This window comes from Oryzias melastigma, linkage group LG14 (genome assembly GCF_002922805.2).
Source record: "Oryzias melastigma strain HK-1 linkage group LG14, ASM292280v2, whole genome shotgun sequence".
Lineage (NCBI taxonomy): Eukaryota > Metazoa > Chordata > Actinopteri > Beloniformes > Adrianichthyidae > Oryzias > Oryzias melastigma.
In genome coordinates this window covers 19,796,393-19,809,865 of record NC_050525.1, presented here as the reverse complement: position 1 = coordinate 19,809,865, position 13,473 = coordinate 19,796,393, and the positions used below count along the sequence as shown (strand labels likewise).

Genomic DNA, 13,473 nt, shown 5'->3' with positions numbered 1-13,473 from the left:
TAAACTTCTCCACCTGGGACAGGCTCGCTCACCCACCCACTGAGAGAGGACAAACTACCTTTTTTTATAATTATTTCCCAATGACTTGAATAATGAAATCCTCAAAGTTGCAGTTTTAGGCTTCATTTTAAATATAAATATATATATAATGTGAAAAATGCCACAAGAACATGCTAAAAAAAAAAAACTTTTTTTTTTTTAAGTCTGAGTGGGTCTTTAAAAACTTTTATAATTAATCATTGCAGATTTCCAGGTGCAAGGACCTTCAAGAACCATGTTTAAGGAGCAATAACTCGTATGAGAACACGTGTGGTGTACCTGGATTATCCTTGTCAATGTCAGAGTCCATCTCTTGACAGGAGACACAATAGTTTTTCTGCTGTCTGTCCTGAAGAAGAATCGTCTGGAACCACAAACAATCAATCACTTGACTATCTCCTCCAGGCTGTGAAGCCGCGTGGACTCTCCTTTAACTCACCCCACACGCATCGCAGCACTCCCCCAGCATTTTGTAGCCTTTCAGAAGGTAATCCCCCATCAGCTTGCTGATTTTGTCTTGCCGCTCCCTGCGAGCTTGGATCACCTTCATCTCAGCCTCTGTCGGAGGTTCCCACTCAAAGTCTTCATCATCTGCAGGTCAAAAACTGTCACTTTATCGCATCTAAACAGACGCAGCTCAACATGTTCCGGCTGTTGTTAAAAAGTCTGCTTATCTCCTTTATGCCAGACAGGCACACAATATTTTTAAAATTCAACAATTCACTCCTTTATCAACAAATTTTTAACATAAATAACACTATTTGTTGTTGATATTCTTTAAATATTACCATATGACTCCTCTCAGGAAATGATGACAAGCTAGCTTACAAACTAACCGTAATCTCTGGACGCTTCTATAAACAAAGTGGAGACCGGAAGTCCACAAAAATAACATCCAAGAATCACAATATCAAAGAGCAAAACATACTTTTTTTGCTAAACGCCCAACCCGACGGCGGAAACGTCAAAGTTAGCACATTGATAACAGTTAAGTTCACAAACCTCCATTCAAAGCCATGTTGCCTCACTGCTACACGCTGTGCGTGATGACGTCAGCGACGTCGTCTTGCTCTTTCCCCCCGATGAGAAGAGGTTTTATCGCCCTCTAGCGGGGAGATGGTAACTGCGTCTTTGTGCCCTTCCTTTTTTGAAATAAATAAATAAATAAATAAAGATAAATAAATAAACAAACAAACAAGCAAACAAAAAAATAAATAAATGTTTGGAGTCCTTTTATTAAATCTGCAAAGTAAATTTTTGACATAAGTTTTTTTGGATATTTAGCATGTTTAAAAAAAGGTCTTGTTTTTTAAATTCATATTTTCACCTTTTAAATTACTGTAAATATAATTGTTACATTTTCTTACTAAATACTTAGCTAGCGAGCTAAATATTTATATGAAAAATATGCATTTAGCTTAACTTAATAGCTAACTTTAAATAGTTAATTTTATCAAATTAAATATTTAGTTTGCACATTTAGATCTAATATAAATATTTATTTTCCCAATGAATTATTTCAGTTTTTCAACTAAATATTTAGTTATTTTACTAAATATTTTGTTAAAACTGATTTTTTTTTTACAAAAATATTTAGCTAGGATCTAAATATTTAGTTTTTAGCAAAACATTTAAATAAAAACTAAATATTTATTAAAAAACAATTGTTTAGTTAATTTATCTTGGATTTAAATATTTAGTTTGGAGCTAAATATTTAGTTAAAACCTAAATATTTAGCTTTAAACTAAATATTTAGGTTTTAATAATATTTTTAGATCCATTCCAAGTACTAAGTATTTGATTTTAAACTACATTTTTAATTTTCAACGACAGTATATATTTAGTTTTTTAATATATATTTAGATTAATTCTAAATATTTAGTTAAAAACTAAATATATAGTTAAAAAATAGTTTTTTTTAAGTATTTATTTAAAATGAAAAGAAAAATAGCTATTTATGCTGTTAACGTCCTGTTGGGTTGAGAGGGGCTGTAAGCTAGTGGGAGAGAGTACAAACAAAAGGATGATGGGAAATGAAAATCCCTTCTTACATCTCAAGGGCGATTTTCTGATGAACTCCGGCCTTTCTGCAGAAACTGCCCAGGAACCTACACAGTTTTTTTTTTTGTTGCTAAATTCGGCATAAACATAATTTTAAGAGTTCATAATATTTTATGGTTCAGTCTTTCATTGGCATGCATATGTCATACACATATCAAAAACATCAAAAACAGGATTTTCCGTGGAGTGGGACTTTAAGCCGTATAGTGGCCAGCAGAAAGAGACTGCAGTGGTCCTGACAGCTGAGAAGATTGTTGGGAGTCCTCTACCCTCCATGTTTGACACCTACATTCCTGCTTTATTGGTAAAGCGGGAAATATCATCCAGAACAACACATACCCCCGCAGTTTATACCTGATTGAACTATTACCCTCTGACATGTTACAGCTCCATCAAGTTCCACACAAATAGACTTTCTCCAAGCTCCCTCAATAAATAATGTGGACTAAAATACAGATTAATAATCATATCGTGATAGTATTGTGAACTGGTGATCATTACTGCCGTTTTAGTATTTTATCTGTGTGAATCAAGATGCTGTCCTGGTATTATTTATTGTACCAGGAATAATGAATATAAAGACAAAATTCAAAAATTCAGGTACTAGGACTGTCTTAATTTTCTTTTATGTAAATATATGAGTAAATATTCCGACAAAATAAAAATATTAAAAGTATTGATCACTTTTTAAAAAATAAACACTTTATTTTCAACATAAATTTCGATTTAAACAGAAGCCGTCTTTTTAACGGCTAAATCTGTTAGAATAAAACTGTAATCTTTACTAAATGATGTTTGTAAAAACAGGTGGAACACGAACTCATGAGTCTTTTCTGAAAAGAAATTGAGAAATAGAAGGAAAAGGAATACATTTTCCAATTGTATTTTATTGTTCATGAAGGTCTGTGGTGAGTCCAGTTTAAATACCGTTCCAGTTTAATTCAACAGATTCATTTGTTCACAGCATTTGAAATCAATGCAAATTACATAGTTTCATGAAAATGCTTCGGTTTTTTACTGCATCCTTCAAACGACAAGAACATCTACGTAGCATTGGGGGATTTTCCAACCTTTAATTCAACTCTTAAACAGTCTCTAAAGCTAACTGACATCATTTAACTACAAAGACTTTGCAACAAAAGGGACGCAAGGGGATGGAAAGTTTGTCTTTTTCTGTTGAAAAGTATTTTTTTTTTGTCCATTGCTCTTTCAGGACACCGGTGACTTTCTTCTTCCTTTTTCCTTTTGTGCCTTTTCTTCTTCGCTCTTGTTTTTGGTGCCTGTTCCTGCAGGGCAACATCCGGTCTGAAACAATGTGAAGGAGGAGAATTTAGCACAGCTTTTGTGTCGTTTAGTACATCATTTTTGATTTTTCTGCTTTCAAATAGTCAGTTATCTATTTAAGTAATTGAAAATCTACATTTTTTTTCAATATGAATATAAAATAATATGATTTTTACTCATTAATGCATTAAAATGTTTGATTAAACTGATGGTTTCTATCATTTTGTGATTCATATCAACCCACGGTTCTAAAAATACACAGATTTTTTAATGAAGAAAAGGTTAAATTAGTACTTATATTTGTATTAATTAGAAAAAATCAAATATCATCTTTTTATACACTAAATTAACTTGTAGATTGGTACTTACAGATGTGTGTTGTCTCTACTCTGCTCAGTTTGAACGAGTTTTATAGGAAAAAAAATGATCAGGAAACATAATTAGTGAAAGAAAACTAAAAATCTCTAACATAATGTGTGTTTTCAGGAAAAATACCTGCAGGCTTTGGGTGCATGAGGTTGAGTGGCAGTTCCACTGTTACATCGCTGCAACGGACAAAAGAAAATGAAAGAAAATGATGATTAAAGTGGAAGAAATGACCAGAAATGAACTGCGAACGATGACGCTCACCTGGCAGTAAGGCCCCCCAGCAGTCTGAAGGAGAGAAAAACACCACAAGTCAGTGTTTACTCCTTTCTAATCTGCTTCCTCTTTTAGTTTCTGTGTGAGACTCACCCTCCTCCGGCCACCATCAGGTTAATTTTAATCTTGTAGGAAACCAAGATACCCAACACCTCTTTTTCTACACCTGGCCGCATCCTGCAGAGGAGGAATTACAGGGATTTAAAGGATTAACGGGTTTAATTTAGTGTGCTACTAGAAAACGTGGAATCAAACGACTGGAAAAAACACTCGTTTTTCTGGGGGGACTGACATGGTGGTGGAGGCCAAGTTTGTGTCCTCGTCCTTCAGCCGTCCATCCAGAGCCAGACCTCTCTTCTCCTTGTTTTCAGACAGAGCGGGCTTGATGTTCAGAGAAATGTCAGCAGTGCTGGATGCCTCTACTGTCTCCCTGTGTAGAAAGAAAAAGATTTTAACACCAAACTGAACACACTGGTTTGTAGATTTCCTTCTCCGTACCCAAACTCCTGGCTCAGAACGGTCTTGGTGTATTTGTCTGCTGAGTACAGGACGATGTCAGTAGTTTGGTCCACTGATAGAAGAAAAGAAAAACGTTATTAGCAAAGAAAAACATATTTTAATTAAATTAGCCGAAGTACCCACCAGTGATTTTGATTTTCTTGACTGTTTTATTGCTCTCGTTATTGATTTTGATTTTAAGTGGGATTTCTTCGCCATGAAAGTAGAGCTGTGTGGAAAACACATTTCTGTTTGCACATTTGCTGAACAATATGTGGCAGAAATGAACAAACATCAGTGAGATTACGTCTTTCTCCATCGATGCCTCTAGGTGAACAGGTTTGTCAGACATCATGAAGCTTTTGCAGATGTCCGCCTTGGGCCCAGCGCCGACCTGAGACGGGGCGAACTGGATTTTACGGATGACAAGGCGAGCAGTGTCCCTGTGTGGACAGAGGAAGGAATAAACTCTAGCAGCTGATCCAACGGGATAAAAAAAACAAGTGTGTCCACTTACTTCTTGTCAATCTTTTCATCCGCGTTGTTCTTCTCCTTGGCAAGGTACGTTTTCACTTCAAAGTCAACGCCACATGCCTTCAAAATAAGATGTTTGCTCTCTCAGTGCAAGTTTATGTGCACTGTTGAAGAAAAGTTGAGAACAAAGCTCACCTTTCCCTTGTCATCAGGTCCAGGCTGCAGAGAAACTGAGCATGGCAAGTTGGTGGGAATCTAAATAAAATAAAAAGTATATATATTTAGCCATTTAGCTCACAAACATCGTCTTTATAGGGTTTTAATCGTCACAATTTCATGTTTTCTTTCTTTCTCACTGGAGCTCCAGTGTTTATGTTCTTTGATTTACTGTAATTTTCTGATTGTTAACGCAATAATTCCAGCGTGTTTTGAAGGAGAAAAGCGACGAGCTTCTGCTGGAATTATCGCATTAACGGTTGGAAAGGTAACAATGTGTTAAATATTTTGTGGTTAAGCGTCGCTGACGACGCCTCAGGTATTAAAGGGTTAACTGCACTGGTGATAAAGACGCTTTAAATCTTGCTCATTTACTATCACCTACAATGTTTTTACTAATAATTAAAAATGAGTAAAAACTATTAGTGAAAAATAGTCAAATATATGGGAAAAAAAATAGTCAACTATGTAGTAAAAACATTTTTAGTTAAAACTAGTCAAATATATAGTAAAAATTGTTAGTAAACCTAGTCAAATGTTTAGTAAAAACTAGTCAATATATAGTAAAAATATTAGTAAAAATTGTCAAAAAAAATAAGTAAAACATATTTTTCGTAAAAACTAGTCAAATATATAGTAAAAAATATTTGTAGAAAAATTGTCAAAAATATAGTAAAAATATCAGAAAGGATAGTCGAATATATAAGAAAAAAACGGTAAAAAAATAGTCAAATATAGTAAAAAAAAATAGTCAAATATATAGCAAAAACATTTTTAGTTAAAACTTGTCAAACATATAATAAAAACATTTTTAGTAAAACTAGTTAAATGTATAGTAAAAAATATTAGTAAAAACTAGTCAAATATGTAGTAAAAAAATAGTAAATATATAGTAAAATATTAGTAGAAAATAGTCAAATATATTAGTGAAAAATATTAGTAAAAAATAGTCACATGTATAGTAAAAACTAGTAAATATATGGTAAAAATATAAGTAAAAATAGTCAAATAAATAAGTAAAACATATTTTTTTGTAAAAACTAGTCAATTATACAGTAAAAATATTAGTAAAAAAATAGTTAAATATATAGTAAAAAATATTAGTAAAAAAACTTAAATATATAGTAAAAAATAGTTAAATATACAGTAAAAGATAGTTAAATATATAGTAAAAATATTAGTAAAAAAAAGTCAAATATATAAGAAAAAGGTGCAAAAATTTGAACTGAAAAAGGTTAAAAGGTTCATTTTTGCCCCAAACCTGTCAGATATTAAAGGCTAACCAAACCCTAAATCAACTTTTTTTGTCTGTTGACCTCTATAAATGTGGCTTTAAAATGCTGTCTGTTGGTCATTGCCAAATTTCTGACAAATAAAAATAAACTTGTTTAATTCTTGAAATATAGTCAATAAAAGTCTGTGTGCTGCCCCCTACAGGCTGAATGGATGGATTACAGTTGAATTTAGTGATTGGTCAACCATGGAAGTCCCACATCATGATAACAGTCCTGTTTCCCACCCCTCTGACTGGATTTTCAAATTGGTGGGTGGGGTCAGCCTCCAACTTCCCTGATTGGTTACCCTTTAAACAAATCTGCCATAAGGTTTTAACGAGCAGGTGAGTCTGAGTTCAGGTTCCACATACTTCGAAAGAGAAAGGGTAGGCATTGTCCCCGGCTTTCTTCAGTAAGGTGTCGTGCATGGCGCTCAGGGCTGGTTTGTTGCTCTCCGGGTAGATCTGGATCTGCTGGATCCAGATGTCCTTCCTGAAGCACAGGCCCATCACATCCAGGTCGTCACTACCGTAGCGGAAGGCACAGGCCAGCTGCACGAAAGCTGCACCCCCCCAAAACAATCAGTGACATTTAAATAGTGGGTCATTCATCCCAGCTCTGTGTTTGAGCTGATAGTTTTTGACATTACCTTTTCTGTCACCAAAGTCTGCGGTGTCCACCTTCACGACACCATCTGAAACAGATCACAGTTAGACTCCAGAATGAACGTCTGCACACCGAAAGACACGGCGGAGCAGGAAACGCACCGACTTTGTCCACAGAGGTCACGTGATCCACATAGTCTCTCTTTCCCAGGTAGAGGGTCAACTGTCAGACAAAAGCAGCAAATGGTTAATTTTAGTAAATAGTGATGAAAAACAAGCAAAAAAGAGAGTACAAACCCCTCCATTTCCACTGGTCTTCTTGAAAATCCTGCAATGAAACAAACAGAAATAGTCATTTAAATCTTAATTTAACCCAATTAAATTAATCAGAGCACCATATGCAGTTGTGTTCTGCAACAGCCTAATAAAAAAAGCACAAATTTGCTTCAGATCGACAGGCTGAAGTGGATTTTCTGGCTTGCGGCAGGAGGCCCAGTAATTCCTCATTCTGCCTCATCCAGTTAGAAATAGCTAAGCGTGGAGCAGCTTTACCTCATCCTCCCCGGATTGAGAGGCAGAGTCAGGTGAAGGAGCCTCAAATGGCGCTCCAGTGTTCCCAAACAGGCGATTACCCGCACGGTCAGAAGAAGCTCCTTACAGTTTGAATGTCTGCTGCCACATTAATAATCTCCCCTCAAACTACACCTAATTTTTTATTCAATTTTTGCACAAAACTGTAATTTGTTTAAATACTAATAATCTTGACATTTAAATCATGAAAAGAAAAATCTAAGTTCAATTAATATGTCATAAAGTGCATCTAATTTATAGGATCTATAACATTTTAAACCGTGGATCTTCACACTTTTAAATTTTTTTAGCATTTTCAAACATTATTAAAATAATAATTAGGAAAAGCAAATTATACCTACAGCTACAATGAGAAAAAATGTTATTTATAGAAAAAAGTAACTTACTTTGCCATTTCTGGAAGATTAAAGTTGTATCTGTTTGAAGACAAAACAAATAAAAGTGAAGTTAGAGGAGTGTTTGTCATAAACTGTGATTAAGACATTCATCACCTTCTGTCGGCTCTTTAGCACCTGGAGTGACTTGTTTTGTGTTGAGGCTACAGCAGGTTAATCCTTGCTGATAAGATTACGCTGCTGGTGTTAAAGAGCAGGGCCAAAGCCGGCGCTCTCTATCCGCCAACTGGCTCCACTCCATAATTACAACAAACACTGAAGATCTGCCTTGACAAATTCATTATGTCACAATGTGGTAACCACTATAACCAAGTGGAGGAGCCGAACATAAATGACGGTAAAAACAAGCAAAAGGATGAAGCTATTTTAGCAAATTTTGTTTCTATTTCTGGATCAAACAGTTTAAAAGTACAACCACAAGTTCCAAGAAAACTTTACTTTTGAGCATCAAACACTTGATTAAAGTTTGCTCATCTCTTTTACTGAGTTATGTAAGATTAGATAAGTTTCAAATGTGCATCTATATTCAAGTAAAGACGTCAAATTGACTCTTTTAGTCGTGTTACATTAAACTGGATCATTCACCAAATCCATCTCTAGCAGTCAAAAGAAAAAAAAAATTTAAAAAGGAAAATTGGAAGTATGTACAACATCCTATGAATATTTTCCACATTAAAACACTGAACACAATTTAACTGATTATTGTAAAAAATTAAAACTATTCACATTAACAATACTTTGGAGAAAGAAAAAAAAAGCATAAAATGAATAAAATGATGTTAGAAAACTACCAGATTTAATGATGTCTACATTTCAGCACCATGGAGAAATACGGCTCCACTTTAATGATTTGCTCTCAGTATTGAGATGAAAAACCCAAATGCATTATTAAAATTACTTGGTTACATGATTGTCAACAATAAATAAATTCGCAATACACATATTTTTGTATTTGTATTTGAGTTCTTGGCTGTGTATTTTTACAAATGTGTAGTCATGTAGACTTTTTGGCACTTTTAATCACTAATTAATTGTTTAAAATGCATATTATATTAGGAAGCTTTCAAGAAGGAAGGTGATTTTAATATAAGCTATTCCAAAGGAAGAAAAAAAAAATCTGAAATTTTTAGATGAAAAACTTAACCACCAAAAAACAAGTTAATTTTAACCCTTTATTGCCAAAAAACATGTACTTCTAATTAACATTTCAACAGTTTTCCCTGTACTCGTCTACCCCCTGAATATGTAGAACTCTTACCTGCTCTGGGCTGTCTGGACCTGTGGCAGGGTGTGTCAGAGATGAGAGTTGGTTCTGAAACACCTGTTCCCCCTTTTTATACCAGCCTCCTCCACCTATCATTCAGACTTAACCAGTTCAGCGGGGCTGCCACCTCCTCTGCCATAATCCAGTTAGCGGAGAGCTTTTTAGAACATTCGAGGGTTTAAAAATGTCACAAAGTTTAAATAAACAGCCACCACACCTCTGTGGTCATGCACCAATCATCCTCTGCTTCACCAAAAACTCACTAATAACATCTACAATCATTTTAAATATATTAGAGGTGATAAAGTTTTTCTGAAATATAAATGATGTACAATTCCTTTGTTTAAAAATAGATTTCTATTTTTAACCTAATCTGTGAGATGGACACACAATTAATTAAGAACAAACTTCCCAAAACTTTCTTCTTAGAAATAGAATCACTTTAGATAAATAGAATAAAAATAACTAGAAAAGTTGCATTACTGGCGATAATGCTAATGAAAATGCTTTTTGCTGAAAGTAGTTGTTGAAGATGCTGAAGCTTTTTGCTGAAAATGGTGACGCAATTTAATTTAATTGCTGAAGGGATTTGCTGAAAATGCAAAAGCGATTTGCAAAATGTTACATTTGCTTAATACTGGAAATGTCATTAAAGAACTTCGAAAAAGCGCTGAAGTTGACCTCAATTTTTTGAAAAATTTATAGTAAAATTGCTTAAAAATCCCTAATGCATGCCAGTTTTGCAAAAATATTTAGTGTGTTGCTTAAGATAAACTTCAAATTAGCCTAAAAAACCTTAGTAGATGCCCAATTAGCCAAAAAAGCTAGCTCGTTGCTTTAGAACTAGCTAAACTCTAAAATAACCTAAAATTTCTCAGTAAGCTAAATTAGGCAAAAATGTTAACCTGTTGCTAAAACAGAAGCTAAACTATCAATTAGTCTAAAAAAGGCCCAGTTTAAAAATAGCTAATAAAGCTAGCATGTCGATAAAATATTAGCTAAACTCCAAATTAGCCTAAAAAACCTCAGTAGATGCCAAATTAGCCAAAAAAAGCTAGCTCGTAGTTTTAAAATTAGCTAAATTCCAAAATAACCTAAAATTCCTCAGTAAACTGAATTAGTCAAAATAGTTAGCCTGTTGCTAAAATATTAGCTAAACTCCAAATTAGCATAAAAAATCTCTATGCCAAATTAGCCCCCAAAAAAGCTAGCACATTGCTTATTTGCTAACTAAATTCCAAAATTTAGTTAGTAAATACAGGGAAAATTTCAAAAATTGCCTAAAACTCCTCAGTAAACTAAATTGACCAAAAATATTGGGTCATTTTTTAAAAATTACTATAAAAGATTAAAACATAGCCCATAAATATATTAAAAGCTACTTGAAATTTTGAAAGTCGAAGACTTTCTCAGACGTTTACTATGGGGCATTTTTTACCAAAAATACAATACCAAAAATACAAGCAGTAATGTCGTGAACGAGCTGAATGTTTCGAAACCAAGATTGCTGAAAGTGGGATTGAGTTTTTACATGCCGAAAAACATTCCGAAAGGAGCAGGAGAATCACTATATTAAGCTTTTAAAAGAAAATAAAGGTGCAGTAATCTGTTTTCATGAGTTAGAACAACAGAGTTAGTTATATATCACATTAGGGGAGGTTGAAAGGAAAACCTAGTTTTGATTTTGGAGAACTGGCTTAACAGACGCACTCCTAATTTTAGCGAAAATGTAAAAATAGCACGAATAAGAGAGCTTTTCTCTAGCAGTGGAGATTCCCTGTACACAAGTCTGTCTGGACTGAGGCGATTAGCGACGCCATCACATTACAAAACCGTCGATTGAATGTCCACCGTAACTTCAGGGTAAGCCGTCTTGTTTAACACCGTTTCAGGAACGTGCCAAAGATTAGATGGGATCAGCTGCATTTTCTTCAACCTTTAAAACCCCATGAATGCTTTAACAGGACCACTTTAACGAGCTCATGTTAAAAAAACCAAGACGGACCTGCAGAAACGCTGTTGGTTCTAAAGGCTGGTTTAAAAACGAAATATGAAGAGACGTTTTGTTTCAAAAAATAAAAAAGATCGATAAAAAGGGGAATGGATGTGGCAGAAGGCATAAGCTGGTCTTAAGCCAAGAAGTAGGAGACCATCCCGCCTCACGGGGCAGCAGGGGTCACTGTGTTGTACTGATAATTCCTTCAGAGAGGCCTCAAATTAACATGAGGGTCTACCTCCTCACGATTGTCTCTCTTTGAGATCATCAAACTTCCAGCAAAAATAATTTTTAATGAAAAGTAAAATTCACAATCAAAATAAAGTATTTGTAGGCACTTTCTACTTCACCTGGAGGGCTTTCAGGTGAGTTTGTGCCCCTTTAGCAGCACACAGCCTCAACGTGACAGATTTCCTCTGGATAAAATCTTCTTATTTAACAGATGCCAAATAAACAGGCTCAGAGTTGTGCAGAGTCTTTTTAACAAGTTTACTGGAGCTGTACTTATGTAAAATCCCTTAAGTATATTTAATGAAGAATGTTAGACATTCATCCTATTTTTCATTTATTTTGTCACTTGTGTGAAGCACTGGTGTGCATCATTCTGATGGTAGCATGATTCCCACTTGCTTAGTACACTCAATTGTTTACAGAAAATGAAGCAGAATGGGGTGAATTATGCAGCCAAAAATGACTTAGCACTAAAAAATGATGTGCTATTTTATGTAATTCAAAATAAAAACTGAAATGCACCTTTAGGCTCAGGTTATGGTGAACAAATATTAACCGTGAAATTACATTTTAGTATTAAACGTTTTATTTGTAATATCTAATCAAAAAGATTTACATGTTTCTGTCAACTTTAATCAATAACAAAATTCAAGATTTATCAAAAGAATATTAAAACTTTTTTATTTTTCAGGTTAAAGACCAGCCCATTTCAAAATGAATTTTGATCAACATTATATGAACTTTAAGGAACTGGAGGGATGAAGACCCAATCTGTAGAATTGGTGGCAGATAATTAAAGTTAATTTAAAAAAAAATAAATAAAAAATATAAAAACTGCAAATATCAATGAATTACGGGAAAACCCTCTAAGCTTTTCCCCACTGGAAGGGCCGTTATCAGGTAGAACAAGTGTTGGAGGTGAGGTTCACATTTCAATTACTTTGATAATGTATTTCTTGGGATAGGAAAAGATATTCAAGGGTTCAAATTAGTGGACCTTTTTTGGTTATGCAAAAAATAAGGTAATCAAATTGTTATTATTATTATTATTATGTGGTCCCACAAAACCCAAAGTCTTTATAGGAAAAAGAGAAGTCAGAAGTGAGACAATTCCAAAGACTGTTCAGGTGTTCAGTTTGGTATCCCTTGTATTTCCTGATTTGTGGCGCCACCTAGAGGAAAATTTTAAAAAGAAATCCACTTTTACTTCTTTTTTCGCATAAATGAATACATAAATAAATAAATAATAAGACAAACAGTAAAACTATGTTTTAGTTTCACAATTTCTAGTACTGCATTAATTTATCTCATTACTACGGTGGCCGGGAAGTGCAAGACATTTAATACATTTACCAAATCACTTTTACAAGTTTAACAAAATACTTTTACAAGTTTTAATATAACTCTTTTAGGAGTCAAACTTTTAAAAAGTTTTCTGTTAAACTTGTAAAAGTGTTTTGATAAATGTATTATTGTTTTGCATTTCCCGGCCACCGTACATTTAGTTATCATTTTAAGATGTTTTATTATTATTATTATTATTGTTGTTGTCAGGATTTAAAAAAGCGTAATTGTTCCAAATTTAGCTAATGATTTATTAATTAACAATTTCTCTATTTAATATAGCCATTTTTAATTGAAAATTGAAAGAATACATTAAGAAACAATGTAAGAGCATAACTCAAGTGTAAATTTAAGTCACGATTATTCAAAAATTTAGTTTAAAGAAAACATGATATGTTCCTTTTTATAATATATGTTTTTAATTTTTTTTTTCTCTAAATCAACAGTTTTTATTGAGTCACAAACTGCAAACAATCATGTTCAATATGAATCATAAAGACTGAGCTGATCAAGTATAAAGATACAGGCAATTAAATACTTTCAGATCACGAATATATA

General features: G+C 33.7%; 2 protein-coding genes across 6 annotated transcripts in view; both read right to left on the bottom strand.

Moving 5' to 3' along the window:
* The window catches only part of znrd2 (zinc ribbon domain containing 2), a 4,272-nt gene extending 3,078 nt beyond the window's left edge, over positions 1-1,194 (bottom strand). The window contains exons 1-3 of one of the 4 annotated variants that reach the window (XM_024266684.2): positions 1,042-1,194; positions 479-630; positions 319-403 (exon numbers count right to left, since the gene is read on the bottom strand). In XM_024266684.2, the coding sequence (XP_024122452.1) occupies positions 319-403; positions 479-630; positions 1,042-1,057 (253 nt within the window). In that variant the 5' untranslated portion in view covers positions 1,058-1,194. Of the gene's footprint in view, positions 1-318; positions 404-478; positions 631-827 lie in introns of all 4 variants that reach the window. The other 3 variants (XM_024266685.2, XM_024266686.2, XM_024266687.2) reach the window with 3 other exon arrangements.
* A 1,774-nt stretch (positions 1,195-2,968) lies between these two features.
* On the bottom strand, positions 2,969-9,590 carry arr3a (arrestin 3a, retinal (X-arrestin)). 2 transcript variants are annotated; one of them, XM_024266683.2, is made up of 17 exons: positions 9,339-9,590; positions 8,072-8,101; positions 7,392-7,422; positions 7,257-7,317; positions 7,139-7,183; positions 6,861-7,051; positions 5,195-5,254; positions 5,043-5,119; positions 4,833-4,968; positions 4,670-4,754; positions 4,526-4,598; positions 4,320-4,457; positions 4,121-4,204; positions 4,016-4,039; positions 3,881-3,930; positions 3,755-3,774; positions 2,969-3,406 (listed from the first exon to the last, which is right to left on the bottom strand). In XM_024266683.2, the coding sequence occupies exons 2-16, from the start codon at positions 8,077-8,079 to the stop codon at positions 3,770-3,772; spliced, it is 1,068 nt and encodes a 355-aa protein (XP_024122451.1). In that variant the 5' UTR covers positions 8,080-8,101; positions 9,339-9,590; the 3' UTR covers positions 2,969-3,406; positions 3,755-3,769. The 2 variants fall into 2 exon arrangements, with proteins under 2 accessions (XP_024122451.1, XP_036071060.1); XM_036215167.1 differs by lacking the exon at positions 9,339-9,590 and adding an exon at positions 8,177-8,198.
* Positions 9,591-13,473: the final 3,883 nt, after the last annotated feature.

What these genes read in the sequence shown, in the direction of transcription:
- arr3a (XM_024266683.2), bottom strand. An exon ending in AACTTGGCCTCCACCACCAT is followed by an intron (nt 4,205 to 4,319) that starts GTCAGTCCCCCC and finishes CCTCCTCTGCAG; the next exon opens with GATGCGGCCAGGTGTAGAAA. An exon ending in CTGATGGTGGCCGGAGGAGG is followed by an intron (nt 4,040 to 4,120) that starts GTGAGTCTCACA and finishes TCTCTCCTTCAG; the next exon opens with ACTGCTGGGGGGCCTTACTG.